Genomic DNA, 25,398 nt, shown 5'->3' with positions numbered 1-25,398 from the left:
TGGGCAGGATGTACCTAGGAGCAAGCTGAATGGCCAAGGGGGCCCTTGAAATGGGGCTTCTGTGGTTAAGAGCTGGGACCAGATTATTTGGAGGTAGACTGGCTAGAAGAGGCCCCAGTTTAGCATGTGTAAGGCAGGGACAGAAGGAGGGACAGCTCCGTTATTGGGTCACTTCTGCCCCCCACCCCCACCTCCACCATGGTTACAGTCAGTTCACTATACAGGCAAACAGGAAGGAAAACATGAATGGGGAGGCACATCTGGCTTCTAGGTCGGGAGATTGATTGATTGGTTGATTCATTCATTCATCCATTCCATGTGTTGATCATCTGCTACATGCCAGGCACTGCTGTAAGCTCTGTGGGAGACCTAAAGATGTTTCAGAGTGCCCCTCTGGCCAGGATCCCACAGCCCAGCAAGGGTGATGAGACAAGTGCACAGAAGCCTGTGACAGTGGGAATCACTGCCATCAGACAGTCCAACAGGTGTCCCCGAGTTCCTCTGGCCGCCTCTCTTCCCAGGAGGACCACCCGTCCTGCTCCATGTAGGGACGTCTGTCCCCATGGGCCCCTACCAGACCCCGCCTTCCCCGGCAGAGGAGAGGAGGGGCTAGCACATTCTTTCCTTTCCAGCTGATGGTCCCTGGCTGGCCCTTGTTCTGGGGAGAAAGTTCCATTGGTTTCCATCTCCACTCAGTAAAACAGCTCCATGGAAACATGGCATTCTTTTTGTTCTCCCTTTCTGTCCATTTACTACCCAAAACCTAGACCTGTTTTGTTGTGGTGGTTTTTTTTCTTTCTTGTAAGGAAGCAGAGGTTAGGGAAACCTTAGGTTAGGTGTCTTGGGACCTCTAGGGTACCGAGGAGGTGGTGGGGAGGGACGTGATTCTGAGAGAAAAGGGTGTGGGTGAGAGAGGAGGGAGTAGGAAGGCCGTGAGGGGACTGAGGAGTTCTGGCTTCTGGGAAGGGGCCATGGTCTGAGACTCAGGACATGGAGGGGTATGGCTGGGCCTGGCTGGAGGAAGGGCCTTGGGTCTCTGGCATTCCTGCTGGTCTCATGCCTGGCCAGAGCCCACTTGTTCCAGGAGTGGGGTTGAGACGGGAAGTTTCCGTCTGCTGGGGGCCCATTTCCACCCCCAACGAGTCTGGCTTAGGGGGTCCTGCCTTGGTCTGCAGTGACACCTCCCCTCCGTTTCCTCGTTCCCCAACCCCCCATTCTCTGTTTGTTTCTAGCCTCTTTGCTCCCCACCACCTATCAAAACAGATAGTTTTCCTTGAGAAAGTTGAGATACTTGGTTACTTACCTGTGAGTCTGGTGCCTAGAACATTCTAAGAACCAGAGGCCATTTTGTTCACACTCTTGCTGGTCGGCTGAAAGTGAGTCCCTTAATAGAATCCATTGGAGAAACCCAGGGTCTAGAAAGAACCCCCAGAGCACCCCTACCCACACTTTCCTGCAGAACAGAGTCTGTTTCTGCCAGTCTGGGCTAGGGTTTTGTTGGAAGCCACAAGAAAGTGCCGATGGCATGGGCTGCCTGCAGGCTGCTGTCCGCCCCACTTGGGCTGTGCAGGATGCTGTCCACCCCTCATGGACTCTGTGGGTTATTTTCCACCCCTCGTGGGCTGTGCGGGGTGCCGTCCACCCCTCGTGGGCTCTGCAGGGTGCTCTCCACTCCACATGGGCTGGGAGCTGTGCCTGACAGTGTCTAGAATGTGCTGGGGCCTCCTTATTTACGTGTGTGAATGTGTCTGGAGGCTGTCTGACGACTTTGAGAGACCATGGGGCTGGTGGTACACAAGAGGCAGCCGTGGATTCCTGTGCTGTGGCTGGAGGGGGGTCTACAGCTATAGACCCTCTTGCTGTTTCTTGTCTCCGCCTGCTTGGCCTTCTGGATCCAGGGCAGTCATGGCAGCCCCTTCCCTGCACGCCTGAGCAGCTGGGGTGTGCAGGAGCTTGGAGACCTCAGCCTCATCCGGACATCTCAGGTGACCTTCAGTACAGGACTGGCTCTCTGGGCCTCAGCTTCCTTGGGTTCTGGGGAATAAGATTTCCTACCCTGGATACTTTACGGGGCTGTTATGAGCCTCAGATGTGGCATTGTGCGAAAGTGCTTGGTAAACTGTAAGGCAAGCATAATCTGACTTTAGGCTTGTGTAACACATTCACATACATTATCTCATTTGCTTCTCACATCTATCCTGTGAGGTGGGGGAGGATAGGATTCAGATTCAGCAGCAAACTCTTGGTGTCTGGCATTTGCATGAGCACGATTGATTCCATCCCCCAAATGGCTTGTGCAAACAGTCAGGGTGTCTGTGGCTTTTCCTACTTTACAGATGAGAAAGTTGGCTCCAGAGAGGTGGGCCCGGGTGTGAGGGCTGGTCTGATGTGCGGGCCAGGGCCCTCCCATCACACCTGGTTACCTGTCAGTGGTTTCAGATGGGGCTGGGAGGTAGGTCGACCAGGGGCATTAGGGCAGAGGGACGGGAGGGGACGGGTTCAGCTCTAGCCCTGGCCAGCTGTCTCCTTGACTGCCCCTATACCTGGTTCGAGCGCATCAGCATGTTGGTCATCCTTCTCAACTGCGTGACCCTGGGCATGTTTCGGCCCTGCGAGGATATCGCCTGTGATTCCCAGCGCTGCCGGATCCTGCAGGCGAGTGCGGGGCTGGGGCCGGGCCGGGCTGGGCTGGGCTGGGGCAGCTTCTGAACTCACCAGCCCTGACTCCTCTGCTAGGGGCCCTGGCCCCACTGGTGGGACTGGGGCTGCTCCCCCACCTCCTTCCTGATTTCAGCAGCCTCTCATCCCCCATCAGGCCTTTGATGACTTCATCTTTGCCTTCTTTGCCGTGGAGATGGTGGTGAAGATGGTGGCCTTGGGCATCTTTGGGAAAAAGTGTTACCTGGGAGATACTTGGAACCGGCTTGACTTTTTCATCGTCATTGCAGGGTGAGGGCCAGGGCTGGGGTGGGAGAGCAATGGATCAGCCTCCTACCTGGGGCCCGGGTGCTAGGCCCCCACGCCCACCCCCAGCCAAGTTACTGCTCCTGCTTTCTCCCTCGCTCACCATGGAGGGTCCGAGGTTGACCTGCGGGTAGCGTTCTGGCTTGTATTTCTCTTAAATCCACACCCCCTCTGTCCACACCCTTCTCCTGGCTCTGCCTCTCTTCTCTGCAGGGGAGTCTGTCCTTGGCTTGGGGTTGGCCTTACCCTTCAGACAGAGACAGCTTCAGGGTCCCTCAGGGGAGTTGGGGGAGGGGTCAGAGGCTGTTTGGCCACTAACACAGCAGGATTTGTCACTGACCTCTTTTGACCCTGCGGCCGCTGGCCTCAGAGTCAAAGGGCCCCCCTCTGGGCCCCTCCCTGCAGGATGCTGGAGTATTCGCTGGACCTGCAGAACGTCAGCTTCTCAGCCGTCAGGACAGTCCGTGTGCTGCGACCGCTCAGGGCCATTAACCGGGTGCCCAGTGAGTGACCCCTCAGCCCCTGGACAAAGGGACCCAAGAGGAAAGGTGCCTCATGGCCTGGCACTCAGAGGCCGAGGTCCATCAGAGAAAGACACAGAGGGGGTGTTGGGATGACCCCTCCCTCCCTCATCGCAGCCTGGTTTGGGGTCACGGCGTCAAGAATGTCTCAGATGACCACTTCCTTTTAGCTAGATGACCACTCCCCCCGTGCAGTAGGGGTGGGTGGGAGCAGTATGCAAAGTGCTGACGGCCATTGCTAGCCACATCTGCCCCTGGGTTGCTCAGTGTGGATCTCACTGGTGAGACCACGCAGGCCGCACCCAACCTCTCTCAAGACAAGGCCACTCCATGCCTCACCATCCCTGCTGTGCCCCCGCAGGCTTCCCACCCCCCTCCAACACGGCGCAGCAACTGCAGGGACCATTATCTAGATTAAACTGCATTGGTTTCCCAAGCCAGCGCAGCTTTGGCAGCTTTAGCTCCCCCTCCAACCTGCCCCCCACCCTTGCTCAGGCCCCCTTGCAACTCCTCAAGCTACAAATGCTGCAGATGGTCCCTGCTGTGGTCCCAAGGGTGGGGGGGTGGGTGCATGCTTCCGGGGCTCTGTGCCTGAGTGTGTGCCTGGATGTAGCAGCAGTGCCCGTGGCTCTGTGTGTGTGTGTGTGTCTGTGTGTGTGTGTGTTTGTGTGAGATGCAGCTACCTCTATGTGGACAGGGCTGTCCAGTGTGTCCTCCAGGCAATGGGGTGTGTTGGTGTCAACCGGAACTCCAAGCAGGGAAAGGGGGCATGCCTTCACCTCCTCTCCCGCCCCAGGTGACGGCTGGCAGATTTATAGGCCTCTGTCTAACCACCAATGTAATTCCCTTAATGCGAACCCTGAGGAATTGATCTCAGTTGGAGCACAGAGGAGCCCAGGGGGATGGGGAGAAGACTGAGAAGGCTGGGCTGGAAGGTGGGGTGGGCGGGGCTGCCCTAGTCACCCAGAGAGTTTATTAGCTGCTGCTTAGAAGCTCTTTCCCTGGAGGGGGCAAGGAGCCATGGGTGGCACCTTGGGGGTCAAAACCAGCCACTAGAGGTTTGTCTGCGTGATGGGCGGCTTGGTGGACTTGCTGCTGATTCAGACCTAGTGCGCCGGGTGGGGGTCTGGCCCTGAAGTTGGGAGGGAGGAAAGCAACCCTAACAGTGTTTGCAGGGGGAGGGGTGGGTTGTCTTTTTCCAAGTAAGGGGTTGTCTGTTGATGGACTCCTGAGAAGACAGGGTGTTCCTGAGTTTGGGATCTGGACCAAGCAGGGATGGTTGAAAAAGACTTGGGGTGGGGGCTCAGATTCCTCCTGCCAGCCACCCTCCTGGCATTCTTTGCTTCAGTTTCCCCAATGACCCTGGTGGCAATAGCTTAGAAGGGTCAGGTGACTGTGTCTGGGGAGAGAAGAAAGTGGGAGGGGAATGAATGTGTATGTGTGTTGGGGAGTGAGATTTGGAAGCAGAAAGCTTGGGTCTAAGTCCTGGCACCTACATTTAGCAGCTCTGTGACCCTGGGCAGGTCATGTTAGTTCTCTGGGCCTCAGACTCCTCATCTATAAATCTGGAGTTATAGCATCCTCGTGGGATATGGTGGGAAGGTTATGTGGGATACAGAGCCTGAGAGCGCTTTGGAGCTATGTTTGCACTGGCTTGTCCTTGGTGGGTCCATGTACTGATTCAAGTGGGTGGGCCAAGAGGGATAGAGGGTAGGGGCTGGGGGCTGCAGGGGAGCTAGAGGTGTCTGTTGGTCTCCCCTCCAGCTTGAGCCGGGCCACCTCAGCCTCAGAGTCCCTGGTGGGCCCCTCTGGGAGCCCGGCTGGGCTCAAGGCAGCCTGGCACCCCCAGCGTTGCTTCTGCCCCACAGGCATGCGTATCCTCGTCACGCTGCTGCTGGACACACTGCCCATGCTGGGCAATGTCCTGCTGCTCTGCTTCTTCGTCTTCTTCATCTTCGGCATCGTCGGCGTCCAGCTCTGGGCAGGGCTGCTGCGCAACCGCTGCTTCCTGCCCGAGAATTTCAGCCTGTGAGTGGCAGACACGGTGGGCCTGACCTGGGAGTCAGCAGTGGGGCCAGAGCCTCCATCCGCCCATCGTGTCCTGCTGTGGTGGACACCCCTCCTCCCCCCCAGAACACTGCATCTCCAACGTGGCCACACAATGGAATCACCTGGGGAATTTCCGAAATGATTCATGTCTGGGTCCCACCTCCAGAGATTCTGATTTAGCTGATCTGGGGTTCAGCCCCGGCACAGGGGTTTTTAAAAACCCCTGCCGTAATTCTAATGAGCAGCCAAGCTGCTGTAGGACGGAGCCTTCTAATACTCCTACTGGAGTCCTCACTCTCCCAGTGCCCTCACGTCCACTCCCGCGAATCCCTGCACCTGACACGGCTCCCCTGCCCTGCTCGTGCTGCACGCCTCACCCACTCGCCCCACACTCCCCATGGAGGATCCTGCTCCCCAGCCTCATCCCCGTCCCCTCCCCACCCCCGCAGCCCCCTAAGCGTGGACCTGGAGCGCTACTACCAGACCGAGAACGAGGACGAGAGCCCCTTCATCTGCTCCCAGCCGCGCGAGAACGGCATGCGGTCCTGCAGGAGCGTGCCCACGCTGCGTGGGGAGGGGGGCGGTGGCCCCCCCTGCGGCCTGGACTATGAGGCCTACAACAGCTCCAGCAACACCACCTGTGTCAACTGGAACCAGTACTACACCAACTGCTCTGCAGGGGAGCACAACCCCTTCAAGGGCGCCATCAACTTCGACAACATCGGCTACGCCTGGATTGCCATCTTCCAGGTGGGGCAGCCTGTCCCAGTTGCCCAGAACCCCAGCCCCCGGCCACCATCCAGGCTCAGAGTGGTCGTTCTCAAGGGTGAGGTGGGGTCTGGCCTCTGGAGGAGCCGTAGGAGGCTTTAGTGGGCCAAGAGCCAGCCTGCCCCTGCATCTTCCCCAGGTCATCACGCTGGAGGGCTGGGTCGACATCATGTACTTTGTGATGGATGCTCATTCCTTCTACAACTTCATCTACTTCATCCTCCTCATCATCGTGAGTGACCGCTCAGGCCCCGGTGGGGACGCAGGGATCCTGGGGAGACGGGAGGCGGGCTTTCAGAGAGGGGAACGGTCCCTCGGTCTGAAGTTCCTAGCTCTCAGGATAAGTCCCATAGAGATGCAGACAGAGCAACTGTCATGTAACAGAAAAGGCACCAGATGAGGAGACAGGAGGAAATCCAAGGTCAAGTCCGACCCAACCACTTCCTACCATTTGGGGAGTCATTCCTCACAAGACCCCATCCCTATCCTGAACCTCTGACTTCGTCAGCAAAATGCTGGTTCTCAATCCAGAGTGACACTGCCTCCCTTCTGGGACCTTTGGAAATGGCAACAGGTGGTTTCTGTTTTTTTAGGAGGACTAGGGGAGCATTATTGGCATTTGCTGTTGGGGGTGGGGTGGGGATGGGGTGGATGCTAAACCTCCAGAAATGACAGTCTTGCAAACAAAAAATTATCCCACCCCAAATCCCAGTCATTCAGTGTTGAGAAACACGTCATGAGCTCTGGTTCTTTCCAGCTCAGAAACTCCAGGACTAAATGAAGGCAGAAGACAGAGGCAAAAGTGGCAATATTTAATAGTTTAGTCACTAACACTCATAGTTAATGTTTTTATTGCTATCATTTATAGCTAATATTTCCCTAGCACTTACTACGCACTAGCCCATGCTCTAAGCTCTTTTTATGCACTGGGACATTGAATCCTCACCACAATTTTGTTATCATCTCCATTTTTCAGATGAGGAAACCAAACCTACATTTCCTCATTTATCTGCCCCACTATGCGCTTTGCGTGGGCTGTAGGTTAATTTCCTTGGGTGTGCATCACTGCTGATCAGCTGCTATGGCATCTGCCGCCTGTTTACTCCTCAAGCAGGGATTGGGGTCCCCGTCTCCTAAAGGAGAACTCTGAGCTCAGAGGGGTTGGTTGCTTGGCCAAGATCACGCAGCAAGAGGTGGCTGGACCCCACGCTGCTGGCTCCAACTCCAGCCCTTCTCCCATGACACCAAGAGGTCAGGGGCGAGCCAGACAGAGGGACAGATATTGAGAGAAAGAGGTTCAGAAAGAGATTGCGATCGTCTCGGGAGCCAGGACAAACGCCAGAGAGAAGTGGAGACAGAATGAGGCAGCTCCTGATGGAGCCAGCCCTAGAGAGACAGAGGGTGGGCCCCGAGACAGAGCAAGCCCTCCAGGCCCCCCACTCCTGCCCCTGCAACTTTCCCTCGAGGGGAAGAGTGGCCAGGCTCAGGGCATCTCCCGGCTGGAGTTCTGCTCCCGTCCCCTGCCATCACCGCCAGCGAGGCAAGGCCAGGGCTTCGGGGAAGCAGTGTCTTCTCACTGTGCTTGTCTCCTGGGCTTGGGGGAGGGGGAAGGGAGCAGACAGAGAGGTAAGGGGCCTAGTTTCCGCACTCCCACACACCCCCTGAAGAATCTTTCCAAACAGCTCTCCGGAATCACACTAGTGAAGCTAATTATCATAATTACTAGGACACGGGCTAGAAAAAAAAAAACCTGCTTTGTCACCATAAATATTCATTTCCTTCATTTTGGATCGTCCAAGCAATGGGCATCCTTAGAGTCCTGGGGAAACTGAGGCATGGTGTTGGGGACCGAGCAAGTATGGGCAAGTCAGAGTGGCAGCTGGGCTAGTACCGGGGGTCCAAGATTCAGCCCCTCACCTGGCTGGGGGGTAGGGTGGGGGGGCACGGGGAGGAGGATGAGGCCAGGTCAGTGGGCCATGTGGTCAGAGGAGGATACTGAAGCCCCGGGGTTAAGGGTCTCACCCAAGTCACCCCACTAGAATTGGGACCAGAAGAAGAGTCTTGTAAAAACGTTTTTGCCAGGATCTCAAAGGCTCACTCCAACTCGAAAACCACATGTCCCCAAGATTGCATTCATTTCCACACATTCACCATTCCTAATGGGAATTGGGGAGAGGCGCGCAGCCTCTGGGGATGGGTGTGCTGGGGGGGGGGCGGTTTGGGGGATATCCTTGCAGGATCGCATTGTGATCAGCAATAACAACACCTTGGAGTTACACAGAGCTTGGTTCAAACCTTAGTTTTGCTGTTCATGAGCTGAGTGATCCTGGGCAAATTCCTCGGCCTCTCTGAGCCTCGGTTTCCTCACCTGCCAGATGGAGATTACAATAAGCCACCTCCTGAGACTATCATGAGGATAAAATGAGACACTGCTTAGAAAATAATTAAGCCCAGTGCCGGGCACCTAGGGAAGTGCTCAGTATGCGGGAGCTGGCATTGTGATCCGCTTTTCTTCAGGACGTCTCCTCTCCCTGTCCCCACCCCAACAGGTGGGCTCCTTCTTCATGATCAACCTCTGCCTGGTGGTGATCGCCACGCAGTTCTCAGAGACCAAGCAGCGGGAAAGCCAGCTGATGCGGGAGCAGCGTGTGCGCTTCCTGTCAAACGCGAGCACCCTGGCCAGTTTCTCTGAGCCAGGCAGCTGCTACGAGGAGCTGCTCAAGTACCTGGTGTACATCCTCCACAAAGCAGCCTGCAGGCTGGCTCAGGTCTCCCGGGCGGTGGGCGTGCGGGTCGGGCTGCTGAGCAGCCCAGTGACACGCGGGGGCCAGGAGCCCCAGCCCAGCGGCAGCTGCTCGCGCTCCCACCGCCGCCCGTCTGTCCACCACCTGGTACATCATCACCACCACCATCACCACCACTACCACCTGGGCAACGGGACGCTGAGGGTCCACCGGTCCAGCCCGGAGATCCAGGACAGGGATGCCAATGGGTCCCGCCAGCTCATGCTGCCACCACCCTCGACACCTGCTCTCTCCCGGGGTCCCCCGGGGGGTGCCGAGTCTGTGCACAGCTTCTACCACGCCGACTGCCACTTGGAGCCCGTCCGCTGCCAGGCACCCCCTCCCAGGTCACCCTCTGAGGCGTCAGGCAGGACTGTGGCCAGCGGGAAGGTGTACCCCACTGTGCACACCAGCCCTCCACCAGAGGTGCTGAAGGAGAAGGCGCTAGTCGAGGTGGCTGCCACCTCTGGACCCCCCACCCTCACCAGCCTCAACATCCCTCCTGGGCCCTACAGCTCCATGCACAAGCTGCTAGAAACACAGAGTACAGGTGAGCTCTGGGTGGGGCATGTTGGGGCCCCTTTCCCGGGGTCCAGGTGGCATCCCAGATTGGACTCGGGGTCTGGAGTTAGAGGTCCAGGGCTTGGATCCCCCGTCTGCCACTCACTGTTGGGGATCTTCAATAAGTCACATTGCTTCTTTGAGCCCTGAATTTCTCACCTGTTAAAATGGGACTCATAATTCCTACACTGTAATAATAAGAAGTATCACGTACTGAGCACTGCCTCATGTTCTGCTCTGTGCTGTTTGCGATAATAATCTGCACATTTGAGTGATTACCATGTACCCATCGCATGCTTTACAGGCAAAATCCCATTGACTCTTTTCAACAGCTTAGGTGGCAAGCTTGCTTATCATCCCCGTTTCACTGATGGGAAAGAGGGGCGTTAGAGAGGCTGCCTGACCTGCCCCAGGATGTGCAGTTGGTGAAGGCTGGAGTTGGGGTTTGGGCTCAGGGTCTCCTAACTCGAAAGCCCACCCTCTGTCTTGCTGTTGCAAGGTTCAGGGGCAATGGTATGTGCCTGGCCCCATGACCCTCACCAAGGGGGCTCTTATAAATGTGTTTCATCCCTTCCCCCCAGGAGACCCGGGACCCAGGGTGGCAAGTCTGGTGGGTGGAGCACCCAGCATGGGGAGGGGGTGAGCATTCACCACCTATGAGCAGCCCCCAGTCTGATGGGGGGTGGCAGGTGTGCAGCCGCTGCCAGGGCCTGGGTTTCAGGAAGGATGTGGGCCCGTGGGGAGCAGTGGGGTATTGGTGGGAACATGGGCTGGGACGGGAAGGTGTCACGGGAAGGCACAGGGCAAAGATTATTGCCAGTTCTCCCACCACCCTGCCACCCTACTGCCTGGCCATGGCACACGAGCCAGTCACACGCATGCACATTTCAGCTTCCTCCTGCGTGACAGGCCAGGCTGGGACCATCGTTACTTACTGAACCCCTCCCGAGTGCAAATATAGTCAGAAGGGGAAGCGTTTGTTGAGGACCTTCCGAAGGCAGGGCTCTAAGCTAGGTGCCTTCATATGCAGGCTTTAGCTGGGTGGTCTCCCAGGCTCCTTTCATCTTTCAATTCTCTGATCAAAGCTGGGTTTAAATGGTCACTGATGTCTTGTGGTCGGCCACAGTGTGTGCCTGTGTGCACACCTGGGCTGCGTGTGTGCATGAATGTGTGTGCATGTGCATGTGTGTGTGTGGTGTTCATGTGCATATGTGAAGTGCATGTGTCTGGTGTGCATGCGTGTATGTGTGTACTCAAGTGTGTGCTCCTCATGTCTGGTGTGCACAAATGCATGTGTGTGCACATGGCTGGTATGTGTGCACGTGTGGTGTGCCTGTGCAAACATGTGTTTGGTGTGTGTGTATGTACATATGTGTGGTGTGAGGATGACATGAGTGCACTCATTTGTGTACATGCATGTGCATCCCATGCACATGTACACATGCGTGCCCGTGTTGGTGTGTGTGTTTGAGCATGTGTATGTGGGCGTGTGTGTTAGGATCCTTGGTAAATGCTGCCTGGAGCAGTGCTGATGCGGGGGCTGGGATCCCTGGGAGGGAGGGATCATCAGGACTCCTTGCAGGGGCTGCCCAGGAGCTCTGAGGACACCGAGTCCACCTCCTTGCCTGAGGATACCCCAGCAGTGACTGTCAGTGGGGTGCTTCTGGCATTTGGGGACGTTCTGTTCTGTGGATTGCACCCCTGGCCCACTAAGTGCTCCGCACCCCCATCATTGTAACAACCCTAAATGCCTCCACTCATTCCTACACACTCTGAGGGTAGGGCCACCCCTGGTAAGGAACCGTGGAGCCTCTAACCTCTACCTTCGTGTCCCAGGTGCCTGCCAAAGTTCTTGCAAGATCTCCAGCCCTTGCTTGAAGGCAGACAGTGGAGCCTGTGGCCCAGACAGCTGCCCCTACTGTGTCCGGGCTGGGGCAGGGGAGGTGGAGCTCACCGACCGTGAGATGCCAGACTCGGACAGCGAAGCAGTTTATGAGTTTACACAGGATGCCCAGCACGGGGACCTCCGAGACCCCCACAGCCGGCGGCGGTGGAGCCTGGGGCTGGATGTGGAGCCTGGCTCAGTGCTGGCCTTCTGGAGGCTGATCTGTGACACCTTCCGGAAGATTGTGGACAGCAAGTACTTTGGCCGGGGAATCATGATTGCTATCCTGGTCAACACCCTCAGCATGGGCATTGAATACCACGAGCAGGTAGGGGCATGGGCCAGGGTGGGGTTGCACCAGCCCCTTCTCCCTGGGGACTGGAACCCCAGGTTTTTCTGCTGTCCTGCGTCATTTTGTCATTTTCCCCTCTGTGCTTCAGGTCTGCATGGCAGGGAGGAGGGAAGGAGGGATGGAGCAAGCTGTGGGGACTTTGGAGAGAATGACTACCCGTGAATGCCACACAGTCCCCAGGAATGGAGCATGCCCAGGGCAGAGGCAGATTCTGAGCTGGTTGTGTTCTATCTAGGAAGACTTCTTAGAGGAGGTGGGCTTTGAAGGACATGGAGAGACAAGTCGCTAGAAGAGAACTGGGCTTTTGGAGATGATGTAGTGGGAAGGGGAGGTGTTGGGGGATCCCAGCCCAGTGCTGGCCCCCCAGTATTTACCTGGCTCGGTAAATAAGGATATGATGGACTGGAGGCAGGTTTTGGCGAGGGAGGGAGGGTGAAGCGCGGAGGACTGGTGGCTGTGCTTGGGGACAGCGGAAGGTCTGGCGGGTGGGGAGGGGCGGGCCACCTAGCCCTGGCCCAGCTCTGGAGCCTTGCTGGGAGCTGGCACGGTGCTGACTGGATGAGAATGCCCAGCATGGTGAGGGGACTTGAAACCATTGCGTTTGAGGAATCGTTCTAAGAACCGGGATGTTTAGTCAGGAGAAGAGGAGGCTCAGCGGGGACAGGCGAGCTGTCTTCAAATATTTGAAGGGCTGTCATGTGGAAGAGGGAGCCGGCTTGTCTTGTCCAGCCGGTGGCTGCAAGCAATGGGATCTGGGCTGAGGGGGAGGAGGCTGTTCTCTCAGATCTGCGCAGACAGAGAAGGTGGCCTGGGGGAGCTCAGCGACTGGCCCCTCCACCCACTAGGGGCTGCACTGTTGGTGGGGGGTGAGGTGGGGGTCAGAGCAGGCACCACAGGGGGCCTGGCCCCGTTGACCTCACAACCTCGTTTGGCTTCCTCTGCAAATACAGGTCCTTCCAGAAGCCCTTCTCCCCACCCCACCGCCCCAGTCGGGTCTCCCAGGTCACCCCCTTTGGCTGATTCTTAGAAGAGGGAGCAGTTCGCGAGCTCTTCGGCGCTCCTCTCCGGGCTGTTCCCGCCTCTCCCAGGCAGGGGGCGGGGCCTGGGCCGCCAGAACCTGACCTTTCCTGGGGCGGAGTCGATGCCGTGAGCCCCCGTTCCCTGGACCCCAAAGATCCCTCGGGAGCAGAGGAGTGGGGGGACCAGAGGTGCGGAGGAGGCACCTGCTCCAGGTGCGCGGCGTCGGGGCGCTGCGACGGCGGGGCGGGACCGGGAGCGTGGGTTCGAGCGCGAGCTGGAGAGGACAGCGGGAGACTCCCTTTTCACTGGGCGCCGAAGCCCATCTGCACCCCGCCGACCCGCAGTGTTGTGAGCCCTCAGCTCTACCCCGCCCAGCCCTGTCCGGCCAGCGCCAGCAGCGCCGCCCCCACCAGCACATCCCGCTGGGCGCCCCTCCCTCTTGCCTCAACGCCCCTTCTCAGGCGGCCATGCCGGTTCCCTCCCCGCGGAGGTGAGGTGGAGGGAGGGGTCGGGACGCCCGCAGCAGTGCCAGCAGGTGGGGGCTCTCGGGACGGCGGTGGGCGTGTTGTGTCTGGGCCACGTGGGGCGCGGGTGTGTGTGCACACACCGGCTCCGCCAGCCTCCCGGGGAGAGGTGCTCTGCTCTGCCAGACTAGTGAGGAAGGTGGGGGCGGTATTTTCCACTCCGGGGACCCAGGTGGGGGCAGTCCCTAACCTCCCATTGCGCTGGCTCCCTCTGAACCTGAACCTGAACCTCCAGTCCCTTGCCCTAGTTCTGGCTGTGGTCAGATGCCCCTCCCCCAGGGGGACACCTCCTCAGGGGCCTCCCCCTCATACCTCCAGGGTGCAACCAGCAGCCCTTGCCCAGCCAGATGCTGCTGGTGTAGACTTTGCTTTGGGAAGAAGCTGAGTCAGACACACCGAAGGCAGATGAAGCCGCAGCAAGAGGGCTTTCAGCTAGATGTCAAGAAGGACACCCCACTAGTCAGAAAGTAAAAGCGATCAGTCAGGGGTGCCTGAGGAAAGGGGGGCTGGCCCAGTCTTCCCCTGTACCCTCAGCTGCAGGGAGGCCCCACTTAGTGGGAGGCACAGTGTCTGCCCAGGGAGGAGTTTGTCCCAATACCAAGGGGCCCGTGGGGGCGAGTGGGAGACCCCAGCAGGTGGGGCAGATGACTGACAGCCACACGGCGGATTCACAGGCCGGGACGGGAAGAAGCCCCAGCAGCCATGGACCTGTGCACACGGGCACTGCGGCGTGAACGTCCCGCCATCTGGGCCCTGGTGCATGAGCGGCTAGGAGGTGGAGGGGGGCTGGGAGGGGAGCGAGGAGATGCGGGGGCTGAGAGACAGAGGCACAGAGGGGAAGGCATGGAGACAGCAGGGAGCCAGAGACACAGAGGGGGAGATGGGGACCTGGGGGGAGCCAGAGATACAGATGGAAGCTCAGCCGGGGAGACAGTGACACAGAGAAGGGAGGTGCAGAGACAGAGGGGAGAGGGAGATGGGGAGACGGAGGCAGAGACCCAGAGACCGAGACCCAGATGCCTATGAGGACAGAGACAGGGCAAGGAGTGGGTGGAGAGATCCAGAAGGAACCTCATGGCCTGAAAGAGAGAGCTGGGGCCCATTGAGGAAGAGAGCCGAGAGGCAGTGAGGGAGGTGTCTGCAGACGCTGGCAGAGGCACATGGGGCAGAAGCTCATGGTTTCCCCATGGTGCCTTTAATGAGGTGATCGTGTCCATCGATCCTGGTATTGATTGAACTGGGCAGGGCGGGGGGGGGGGTGCATTAGAGAGGGCAATGCTGGTGCTTCCCTGGAGGAGGGGCCCCTTCCTGGTGCTGTACCCTCCCCGGGCTCTGTCCTCCCCCACAGGCATCTCTCCTGCCCTTCATGCCCCTCCTGCCCCTCTCGACCAACCTCTTGACCGAGGAAGCACCACAGTCATCCTGTCATCATACTCCACCGTGCCCAAGGCTGGCCCCTTGCTGTCCCCTCTCCTGCTTTCCCCCACCCCTTAACCCACATGTTAGTGGAGAGCTGGCAGGACTGACTGGCTCTGAGGGACCGGTGAGGAGGATAAGGACACAGGACACCAGGGAGGAAAGACTGTGACTTAAGGTAGGAAGAGTGGTCTGATGGAGGAGGAGCATCTATGAATGTGCCCCGTCCACTAGGGGGCAGTTACTGTGAACTCATCATTGTATCCCTCCATCCCTCCTTCCCTCCATCCCTCCATCCCTCCATCCCTCCTTCCCTCCATCCCTCCAGCGCATTTCCTGGCACTCCAGAGTTGACCTTAAGCAGCAGTATGCTGGAAAACATTTAACAGCTAACCCTCAAAAAAAAAAAAAAAAAAAAAAAGCCCTGATTTGCAGTGCTTGCCAATTTCTGTAGTGTAAATGTCCCTGTCACAGCCGATTTCCAGCTGCTAATGTGATGCCACTGAACATGGAGCTCGGACGAGATGCGCACGTTTGGCCCTCCCAAGCTGGTGCAAGCCAGCTCCAGCATGCCACTGGGCTGAAGGCACCATCCTCCCTCTTAAAGAGGTCACAGACAAGTAAACAGTCATGTTCACTGGATGTGGCACATGTTCGGAGAGGGATACATGGAGGAGAAGCCTATGACCCAGACTAGGGAAAGGACTCAGGCAGGGCTCCAGGGAGGAGCTGACCTCTGAGCTGAGTCTGAAGGTCATACCCAGTAAAGCGTGGAGGTGAGGGCATTCCCTCTGGCGGCACAACATGGGGTGGGGGTGGGGGGCAGAGGCATCAGACACCAAACTTGAGAGGGTTGTAAGGCATTTGCAATGAGTGGGTGCTAGGTGGGTGCTGGGATGGGCAAGTGACACGAGATAAGGCAGAAAAACACTCAGAGCCGGGTCCCGAGAGGCATAGGAAGGAGTTTGGATTTTTTCCTGCAGTTGACAGGCTTCCAACAAAGGTTTTAAGCAGGCAAATAACATGACCAGGTTTTTTTTACCAAAAGTCTTCCAGAAGCCGTGTGGGGAAGTAAAGGGGAGGGAGGGGAGACAGGAGGCTAGGAGGCCACCGGGGAGGCTCCTGCAGTGGTCCAGGTTGCTCGGATTACAGCTTTGTCCCTGGAGTCGGAGAGGGGAGGGCTGGGGAGAGCAGGTGGAGCCTGAATCCCTAAGACTCAATGCCAGTTGGATATTTGGGAAGGAGGGGGCAGAAAGAATGAGTCCTAGGATTCTGTCTGGGATGGGAGTTTTGGGGGTTGAGAGGATCCGAGCTAGGGGATATGTTGCATGCAAGGTGCCTGTGGAGCATTCCAGCACCATGTCCATCAACCCGTTGAAGCTGAGAAAGGAGGTTGTCTTCTGGCATCTGCCTGGGCCTGTGCTGGGGCAGACCTCCTCCGGAAGGAGGCGAAAGCACAGGGATGGGGTCTCAGGACACATGAGCTTCCTAGTCATCCCCCCTCCTAGCTCTGGATTGCTAGGGGCAGATGCTAACTTCATGTTCTCCAAGAGGGACAACAGCATGTGTTCTCCAGTGGCCTCCTGGGCTGCAGGGGGGGTGGGGAGGGTCTGGGGCACACGGCCCTGCAGGCCAGAGGAAGGACAGGGCAGGTGATGATTCTGCTGGTTGCTCAGACTCTGGGCCCATCTTGTCACTCCAGATACATGTCTAGGAAGGGTTTCTATTTATAAGTGAATGAGGTTGGCTGTTACAGGAGAAAAAAGCTGGAGTTGGGTGGGGGATAAGGCCAGATGTGGTAGATCTTAACTTTTGAGGAGAGTCACAGACTCCTGTTGGATTCTGCTAAAAGCTAGGGATCCTTGCCTTGGAAAATGCATACCTGGATAGACACTCCAAATATAGCCTTTGAGTGCAAGGGTTTATGGGCACCCCCCACCCTAAGCCTGCCCCTGGGATCTTTCAGGAGTCTTTGGCCTCCAGGTTGATGAGCCCTGGCTGAGAAGCTGGAGCTGGGGGCCAAGCAGGGCTTTAGGGGACGATCCTGACCTGACCCCAGGCTTTCAAGGATCTCTGCAGGTGTGGCAGGAAGAGGGGAGCTGCTTTGGAGAGGTGCTCCTGTGCTTTCAGGCATCCCCTGCCTCCAGGCTCCCCCAGTTCAACAAATGCACGTGGAGCACTTCCTGTGCACAGCATGCTAGAATACAAAGGAGGAGTTGGTGGGGGGCAGAGCCCAAAGCACCCAAGAAACTTTGGTTCTAGTAGGAAAGTCTCTGCTTCATTGCTGCTTATGCCAAATAACAGAAGAGAGGCTTCAGGGGACAAAGGAGAGCTCTCACACCCAGTGAAGGGTGAGGAAGGGCTTTCAGAAGGAAGTGGCTTTTGAGATAGACCTGGAAAGCCAGGTGGGATTGTGACAGCCAGCGGTGTGAGCAGAGAGGTCTAGGTGGATGTCACCACGTGAGCTGTGGAGGGTTTGGGGCAAACCCTGAGATGCACAGGGTGGCCTGGGAAGTGCTGAAGGACTGTCATGCCCTCCTCCCCCACCCCTGCACTTCCCCCTCCCCAACCCCATCTCCTCTGCCGTTGATTGAGTCCAGCAACGAATGTCCAAGGAAGTTGGGGCCACCAGGAGGTGCAAGCTGCATTGGGTGAGGGTCTCCAGATTGGGGGCAGCGAGGGCCCAGCGAAGGCCGTGGTGGTGGGCAGGACAGCAGTTCCACTGGCAGGGTCTGTGGGCTGGGGCACCTGCTGTTTGGGAGGGAGGATGGGCAGGTGGGAAGCTTAGATGACCCCAAGGTTTCCAGGCAGAATCCTGGAGAACGATGGAGCCGAGAAGTCGGGAGAAAGCAAGTTTGGGAGAGGTGGCGATGAGGGCGAGGGTTTCTTGTGGACGTGCTGAGTTTGAGGTGGTTGTGGGTCCCACCCCCCCCACCCTTTCACCCCTGTCCTGTCCCGGGAGGACCATCAGGCAGGCTTTGGTCTCTGGACAGGGAGCCAGGGGTTGGGAGGGGGCGTGTTTAGTATCATCAACACCTCGCTGACAGTTGGAGAGGTGCTTGCGGGTGAGAGGCAGAGCGTGGAATGAAGAGGAGGGAGCAGCTCCGACTGAACTCCCAGGAATGTCAGCAGGAGCCGAGGCTGGGGGGGGTGGGGGTGGGGCGGGGGGTGGTGGCAGCACCAGGGAAAGCTGGCGGGACAGGGCTGAGGGCTGGTGCAGGAGGGGCTGGCTCCCTCAAGGTGGGGCACAAGGCTGTTTGGAGGCAGAGGGGGGAAGTGGGGCCCCAGGAAGCTGGAGGCCAGGTTGGGAGTGGGGATGGGAGCCAAGGAGTGGGAGGAGGTTTGGAGCAGCTCCTGGGGAGGAGAGACAGGGACCTGTCAAAGGAGGCATAAAGAACCGTGAATAAAGGCCGGCAGAGGCCACCCAGTGGGGAATCCGCCTGTCCAGTCAGCACAGGTCCCTGACTCTCTAGCAAGGCTCAGCAGTTTTGGAGCTGCAGAGAGACAGCAGAGGGAGTGGGGACTTATCTGGCTGGTAGGTTCCCTGAGGTCTGGGTCCCAAAGGCATCCTCTAAATGGCCCACTGTGGGTTCCAGGCTGAGAGCTTGTCTGGGCAGGTGAGGGGCTGGGGCTACGGCTCCAGATTTGGGTAGCAGGGGATTGGGGTTGGCTGTTTTGAAGCTGTGTGACCTGTGGGTGCCCTGAGATTGCTTAGCTTGTGTATTTATTTGGAGTGGCTTTAGGGGAGCTGGGGAGATTGTGGGGAGGGGATAAAGTTACCCCTTGGTCTTGCCCCTGGTGAGGCAGCCTGGCAGGCTCAGTGACACCCAACTGGGGTCCCAGTGGGCATGAAGGTGTTGGTCAGAGAGGAAAAGTCCCAAGCTGGAGACCTTCTGGGGGACAGTGGAGGGCAAGCCCATGATCTGTATGATGGGGCTGTGGGATTTCCTGGAAATTTCTGCCACCCAGGTGTCCCCTGACTTCCTGACACCTCCTTGAAGGCTCACCTCCCATTGACCCAGTGACCCCAACCCATCACTGTGGCCAGTCTGGACCACCTATCCTGGGGAGGGGTGGGGAGCAGCAGGCAACTTCTGAGGAGTTGGAACTGGGAAGCAGAGACTTCAGTGTTGAGGCAGCAGGTGGGGGCCGAGGAGATGGGGCGGACATGAGGACGAGTGTGGGGCATGGGCAGGGCTGAGGTGACTCGTACAAGCCCCTGCCCAGCCCTGGCCTGGCTTATCCCCCCACCTCATGCCTTTCTGTGCTGTCTGCCCGGCTGGCTCTCAGGCCTCCTCCTGGACCACTGCAGTCTCCCTAATTGGTCTCCAGCCTCCCCCCTCCCAGCCATCCACACGCTGCCACCACTGCAGCCAGATTAATCTTCTTAATACACTGCTTTGCACATCTCCCTCTCCCTAGAAGCCTCAGTGGCAGAGGCCAGTCCAGCCTGAGGATTGGACTGGAATCAAGGTCATTCTGCCCGGGCCCCGCTGACCTTGCAGCCTTGTCCCCGCTGGGTCCCCTCCACCCCCTGATCCAGGCAGACCAGCTGGGCTTGGTCCCTGAGTATGCCCAGCACATCCCTGCCCCTGCCCCTTTGCTCGTGCTGTCCCCAGCTGGGGTCAGCCTCCATCTGGGTTCTCCTCCTGCCTCTTGCCCCCCACTGGCCTGCTGACCTCCCCTTTAGGTGCCCCATCCTGCAGTGGTGAGGCCTGCCTGCCAGCTTTGTCGGGGCCTCGAGCATGGCTCCAGGCTGGGTGTTTTCACAGGCTATAATTCCTCGCCACAGAGGGGTGTGTTATCCTGTTTGACAGAAGAGGGCACCGAGGATCAGAGAGGTTGAGGGCTTTGCCCGAGGTCACACAGGTAGACTGGAGCGTCTCATGCTCAGGTGCACACCTCCTGCCCTTGTATTACCAGCGTCTTGCACACAGTGGGCACTTCAAGGGTGATGCTCTGGGTGTCGGGGGAGCCCCCGGGGTGGGGAGTATTGAGCAGCCCTCCCCGGGCCGCAGTTACTCCAAGGCCCAGTATGTAGGAGGGGGGAGGTATAGGAAGATGGGGAGGAGGGAGATTCCGAGTGAGCCTCTGCACAGAGGAGTCATCTGGGGCTTTGGGAGGGAAACGCTCAGGCTGCCTTCCCTCAATTCCAGAAGCCTCCACTGGGCCTTGACATGGGTGAGCAGGAGGAAGGATGCCATCTAGGCCTCAGAAAGGACTTCTGGCATGGGAGGGAGTCAGGGAGGGGCGTGGTGCCAGCCTGCAGGGAGGCACCTCCCGTGGTGGTTGGGTGCATGTGTCCCACGGGAGCCGTGCTGGGTGTGCGGCGGGGGGCAGCGGTGGGGAAGGGGCCCCGAAGGCAAAGATGTCGAGGAAAGCCCGGGTGGATCCGGCTTTGAGCTCTTCTACGCGAGCAGTTAGCACACCTCCTGGAGCCTCGGTTTCCTGGACTGTTTAGGAGGATCACACCCCTCCGTGGTTTGGTTGCTGGCAGGGAGGAAATGAAATGCTGGGAGGCAGGTGCTCGGCCCAGTGTGGGGCCCCTGCGGGTCCGCGGCAGAAGCTGGCTCCCTCCCCTGCCTCTTCCCTGCAGCGGTGGCTGTGATCATGGCTCTGGTCCCTGGGGCAACCGTGTTGCTAAGGTTGTGTCTCTGTGTCCCCGACCTGTGTTTGCAGAACGTTCTCAGCCTCCGATGTAGTAACTTGGACAAAACTGGCTGCCTGAGGGAGGAGAGCTTTTTCTCCCATGGACCACGGAGTATACTGAGGCCCTGGAAAGAAGGAGGCATTGCCCCCAAGGGTGTGCAGTGTGTAGGGAGAAGCCTGGGGCCGGCCAGGGGAGCGCCATCCCTCCTCTCCACCTGCTTCTCCAGTTCCGGAGCCCTTGGAGGGTCAGGTGGGGGTCCAGCCTTTGCTGCCTCCCCCCTCGCCTAGGACAGATGATGCAGGCCTTGGGGCTGGCCTGCCCCATCCCTCTTGATGGGCCTCTTGGTTGGGGTTGGGGGTGAGTGGGGGGTGCTTCACCGCATCCGTGAGCTGTTGGGTACAGTGAGAGTCATGCTGAAAATATCAGGGAATGATGAGACCCTCTCTCCACACACAGGATAGTAGTTGTACTTTTAGAATACGCTGACCGAGGGAATGCATGATACCAGAAGCTACTGTGATTTCAGCTACTTAAAAAAAGTGTTTTATTACTTTTTAATTTTAAGAGCTTTTTGAGGTATAATTTACGTGCTATAAAATTGCCCATTGCGTGCGTATCACCTATGCTTTACAATTTTTTCTTCATTTGTCACATCTATGTTCATTTGAAATATGAAATATTTGAAATATATATTCTGTAGAAAACACATTATGTATTGGGTCCATCTGTGTGTGTGGATTCATGGGCTCCTCTGGGATGGGGTTCGAGTCCTGCTGTCCAATTGGAGTCAGAGTGAAGGGTCTCACTCCTTCACTCCAAGTGCTGTGACTTTGAGCCAGTCTTCCCCGTCCCTTCCCTCACCTGTGAAGTCAGGACGCGAGGACTGTTGTGTGGATGGCCTGTAAAGCATCACCCCTGTGTGGTCTGTGCTCATCGTCTTTATCCTATCCGAGGACGGAAGACTGGGCAGGTGCAGAGTGACAGGCCAGCTGGCTTGCCTGCCAGACTGGGCATTGACCCTGAGTTGGGGGGAGATCCACTGTGAGGGGACAGGCTTTTTCTGTGCCGTCGATGGTGTCTTCCCCATCACCTGCCCCGTGCTTGTGCTGAGGGCCTGTGGGTCCCATGTCTCTGTGACCTGGTTAACTGGGTTCAGTGGCGGCACCCCTCGCCCTTCTTCTCAGTCTTGGAGCAAAGACTTGCTCAAGATGTGCTGGAGCAGCTGGCTCCGTGTCCCCCCAGGACAGCCACTCGCCCTCTGGACGGCTGGCTGTCTGCCCGGCCTGCTATCCCTGGCTCTGCCCCCAGTCCTAACTTTGGAAAGAATCCCATGCACGGGCTGGGAGCTTATCTGTCTCCTTTCCAAGTGGCTGCTGATTCTTAGGCCCCCAAATACCCCTCACCTGCTAGACAGAAGCTCTCTCCTTCCGGCTCTCCTCACCCCACACAGATTGGGGCCATTAGGAGACATTTAGTCATGCTCAGGGTCAGACTCCATGCTTGGGCAGCCTACCTGGGCAGCCGTCCAGAGGCAGCAGCTGGGTGAACAAAGGGAGGTGTCTGATGGAGTAAGGCCTTCATTTGGCCACTTATTTAAGTCAAACTTCTTGAGCAGCTACTATGGGTCTTGGGCTTTTGTTTTGTCAAGATCCCCCATCAGGTGGGTAGTGGGTTCCACTGAGCCAACCACGTGTCACCCTGCACCCCCAACCCTCAGCCTGGCCATGCCCCTCCCTTCTCACCCAACCAGGCCCCTTCCTTGTGCCCAGTCATTGCCCGCACCGCCTCCTCCACCTGCCGGGCCTGCCCCCACCCTGCCTGGCGAGGCCGCATTCTTCCTTCTGGGTTCATTTCAAGTGCTGCTTCCCAACTGAGCCCTTCCCAAGGCACTCACCCCTCACCTTCTCTCCCCTGAACTCCTGTATTTACTGCCTGGATAATTTATTTTGGCACTGAGGCATCGACGGCCTCTTGTGGTTATTCAGCTGTTTTGTGTGTGTACAACTTGTTTCCAGCTAGACACTGAGCCCCGGGGAGGCAGACAGCATGGCTGGCATATTTTTTTTTCGGTAGTTCCTTTAATACCCACTGAATTGCTAGGCATGCAGTAGGCACTTAATTTTGAAAGGAGGAAGGAGGTAACTAGTGAGCTGGAACTGCAGGTGAGATAGGGTTCATCATTAGTTCTTCCAATGACCTCTCCAGGAATTGTCCTCAATCCCAATCCCAGCCCCTGGGTAGGAGCATAAAAGTGATTTCCTCTAGTGTTTGACGTTTGGCCCAGAGAGGTTGAGAAGCTTGCTGAAGGTCACACAGCAAGTTGTTAGGATAGCCTGAGAATTGACCCAGATGTCCCCATCTCAGGTTGAGGCTGCCAGTGCCTTCTCACTGTGACAGCCCTCTTAGGGGTATCCCTTCTGTCCATCCATGTGTGCATGACTACAAGTGCTTGTGAGCATGTTTGTGTATAAGTGTGTGCTGAGAAGGAGGCAAGCATAGCTGACAGCTGTCGAAGAGAAGGCTGCCACATCCACAGGGTAACTGTAGGACATGTATGACTTTGTTTGTGGCTGTGAGGGGCCTTGGTGCTGGCCCTCTGACATCGGCCGGCATCGCTGTGCCGCTGGCCTGGGCCCACCAAGCTGGCGTGGCAGCACAGGACGGAATGGGTCTGAGTTCCCAGCAGGAGGCAGGGCAGAACCACAGCGCGGGCTGTCCTCAAGCCAGTGGCCCCAGGACCTGAGAGCCGAGCGGTGTGGGTGGGAGGGACTGTGGGTCTCCCCAGGGTGGCTGCCTGTGAGTGCACTGCCTCACGGACCCTTTGGGGAGAGGCCTCCCCAGGAGCCTGAACCTTCAGCTAACCCCCTTCATCAGAAGTTCGCTGTTCTGCTCCTCCTCTCCCCATGGGCCCAGGTTTGGGGGCACTGGGATGAGGGACGTGGGGACAGGCCACGGCTGCTTCACACCCCGCCCCCGCCCTCCAGCCTGAGGAGCTTACCAACGCGCTGGAGATCAGCAACATCGTCTTCACCAGCCTCTTTGCCCTGGAGATGCTGCTGAAGCTGCTCGTGTCTGGTCCCTTTGGCTACATCAAGAATCCCTACAACATCTTCGACGGCGTCATTGTTGTCATCAGGTGTGGCTGCCCCTCCACTGCCTCTCACCTGAGGCCCCGGAATGACCACAGGGGTGGCTCGAGCAAGGAGCTATGTGGCCTCTTCCTCTGGGGTGGGGTCAGACCCCACTGACCTGCCCCGCCCCCAGGTGGGACACTGTGTGCCCTGCGTGCTCTCGTCTGTCCTTTAACTGTACCTTGTTCATGTGGGACTGGGCCTCACATCTCCTCTGGCTTGGCTCTCTCCAGTCTCCTCTCCCCACCCCATCCCTTGTTCTTGACCCCACAAGGGCCTGGGGTGGGCGAGGGTCAGGGAGTTGGCTTTGGGGAGAGCAGACAGAGGAGGTAGGAGGCCCCACCAGCTGTCCCTGCTTGCAAAGTGCTTGGAAACCATCTCAGATGCTGGCCACTTGCTTTAGGGTTTCCAAGACCTTGGGAAGCTGCTCTGTCCCCTCCAGGCCTGGGGCCAAGAGAACCGCTTTATTGCTTTTTGGAATGGGCTTTAGATTTCATTAGATGAGAACAAAGCAAATATTTTATAATTTGATGCTGTCACGTTGGCTGGGTTTAGGGACAGGGGGTGTCTGCTTCCAGGACGAGATCTCTGGCCGGGAGGGGAGGGCGGGGTGGCCTGGGTCTCCTGCTCAGCTCTCACGTCTCCAAGTCTCCAGCCTGGAGGCCAGAGGGAGCGTCTGGGCCCCCTTTTCTCCGGCTGGGCCAGCCCAGGCCCTCGGAGCTGCTGCATCCCTTCCAGGGGGGCAGGATGCAGGAGAAGGAGGGGACTGCAGCAGGCTCAGGCTCCCTGCCCCCCTTGCAGCGTGTGGGAGATCGTGGGCCAGCAGGGGGGCGGCCTGTCGGTGCTGCGGACCTTCCGGCTGCTGCGGGTGCTGAAGCTGGTGCGCTTCCTGCCGGCGCTGCAGCGGCAGCTCGTGGTGCTCGTGAAGACCATGGACAACGTGGCTACCTTCTGCATGCTACTCATGCTCTTCATCTTCATCTTCAGGTGAGGTGGGCGTGGCCCCCAGCTGCGCGGGAGACGGGCCGGGTTGTGGGACAGGAGGGCCCGAGGGGCAGGGGGTCCTGGGGCCCTGACCCCCTGGCCCCCGGGGACCCCTGTGTCTTCAGCATCCTGGGCATGCATCTCTTTGGCTGCAAATTTGCATCTGAGCGGGATGGGGACACGCTGCCGGACCGGAAGAATTTTGACTCCCTGCTCTGGGCCATTGTCACAGTCTTTCAGGTGCGGGGGTGACAGGGCCATTGGGAGGTGGGCCAAGGGCTGCCCCCGATATTGGCCCCGAGCCTCGTCCTCTGCCTGCCCTTTCCCACAGATCCTGACCCAGGAGGACTGGAACAAGGTCCTCTACAACGGAATGGCCTCCACGTCATCCTGGGCTGCCCTTTACTTCATTGCCCTCATGACCTTCGGCAACTACGTGCTCTTTAACCTGCTCGTGGCCATTCTCGTGGAAGGCTTCCAGGCTGAGGTAACCATGCCTTGCCCACCCTTGCCCTGCCTCCAACGGTCCCACTTCCGGGAGGAACCAGCTGCCAGATGCGAGCCTCCTACGCCTGGGCTGCCAAGCTGGTGGGGGTGGGGGCACCTCAGGAAGCACATTGGACCAAGCCGGGGTGGACTAAGGCGGTGGGGGGGCTCCAGTCTCCTGCAGCCCCTCATCTCTTGGGAGACAGGTTGGTTGTATGGGTCCGTTCGACAAAGGTTAGCACCACCTGGGCCTCCCCCTCCAGGCAAGATTAATGCCTGGGGCGGAAGGTGCAGCCAGGTCTGA

The 25,398-nt window shown here is 58.1% G+C and overlaps 1 protein-coding gene across 10 annotated transcripts in view; it reads left to right on the top strand.

Moving 5' to 3' along the window:
• CACNA1G (calcium voltage-gated channel subunit alpha1 G) overlaps positions 1-25,398 on the top strand; it is a 64,153-nt gene that overhangs the window by 7,266 nt on the left and 31,489 nt on the right. For all 10 annotated transcript variants that reach the window (XM_037808725.1, XM_037808718.1, XM_037808716.1 and 7 more), the window contains 12 exons: positions 2,544-2,655; positions 2,816-2,949; positions 3,370-3,467; positions 5,354-5,513; positions 5,984-6,284; positions 6,442-6,534; positions 8,852-9,635; positions 11,483-11,859; positions 23,478-23,629; positions 24,426-24,611; positions 24,734-24,848; positions 24,940-25,095. In XM_037808725.1, the coding sequence (XP_037664653.1) occupies positions 2,544-2,655; positions 2,816-2,949; positions 3,370-3,467; positions 5,354-5,513; positions 5,984-6,284; positions 6,442-6,534; positions 8,852-9,635; positions 11,483-11,859; positions 23,478-23,629; positions 24,426-24,611; positions 24,734-24,848; positions 24,940-25,095 (2,668 nt within the window). The remainder of the gene's footprint in view (positions 1-2,543; positions 2,656-2,815; positions 2,950-3,369; positions 3,468-5,353; positions 5,514-5,983; positions 6,285-6,441; positions 6,535-8,851; positions 9,636-11,482; positions 11,860-23,477; positions 23,630-24,425; positions 24,612-24,733; positions 24,849-24,939; positions 25,096-25,398) is intronic.

This window comes from Choloepus didactylus, chromosome 18 (genome assembly GCF_015220235.1).
Source record: "Choloepus didactylus isolate mChoDid1 chromosome 18, mChoDid1.pri, whole genome shotgun sequence".
NCBI classification, from domain to species: domain Eukaryota; kingdom Metazoa; phylum Chordata; class Mammalia; order Pilosa; family Megalonychidae; genus Choloepus; species Choloepus didactylus.
This window is presented reverse-complemented; position numbering and strand designations above follow the sequence as displayed.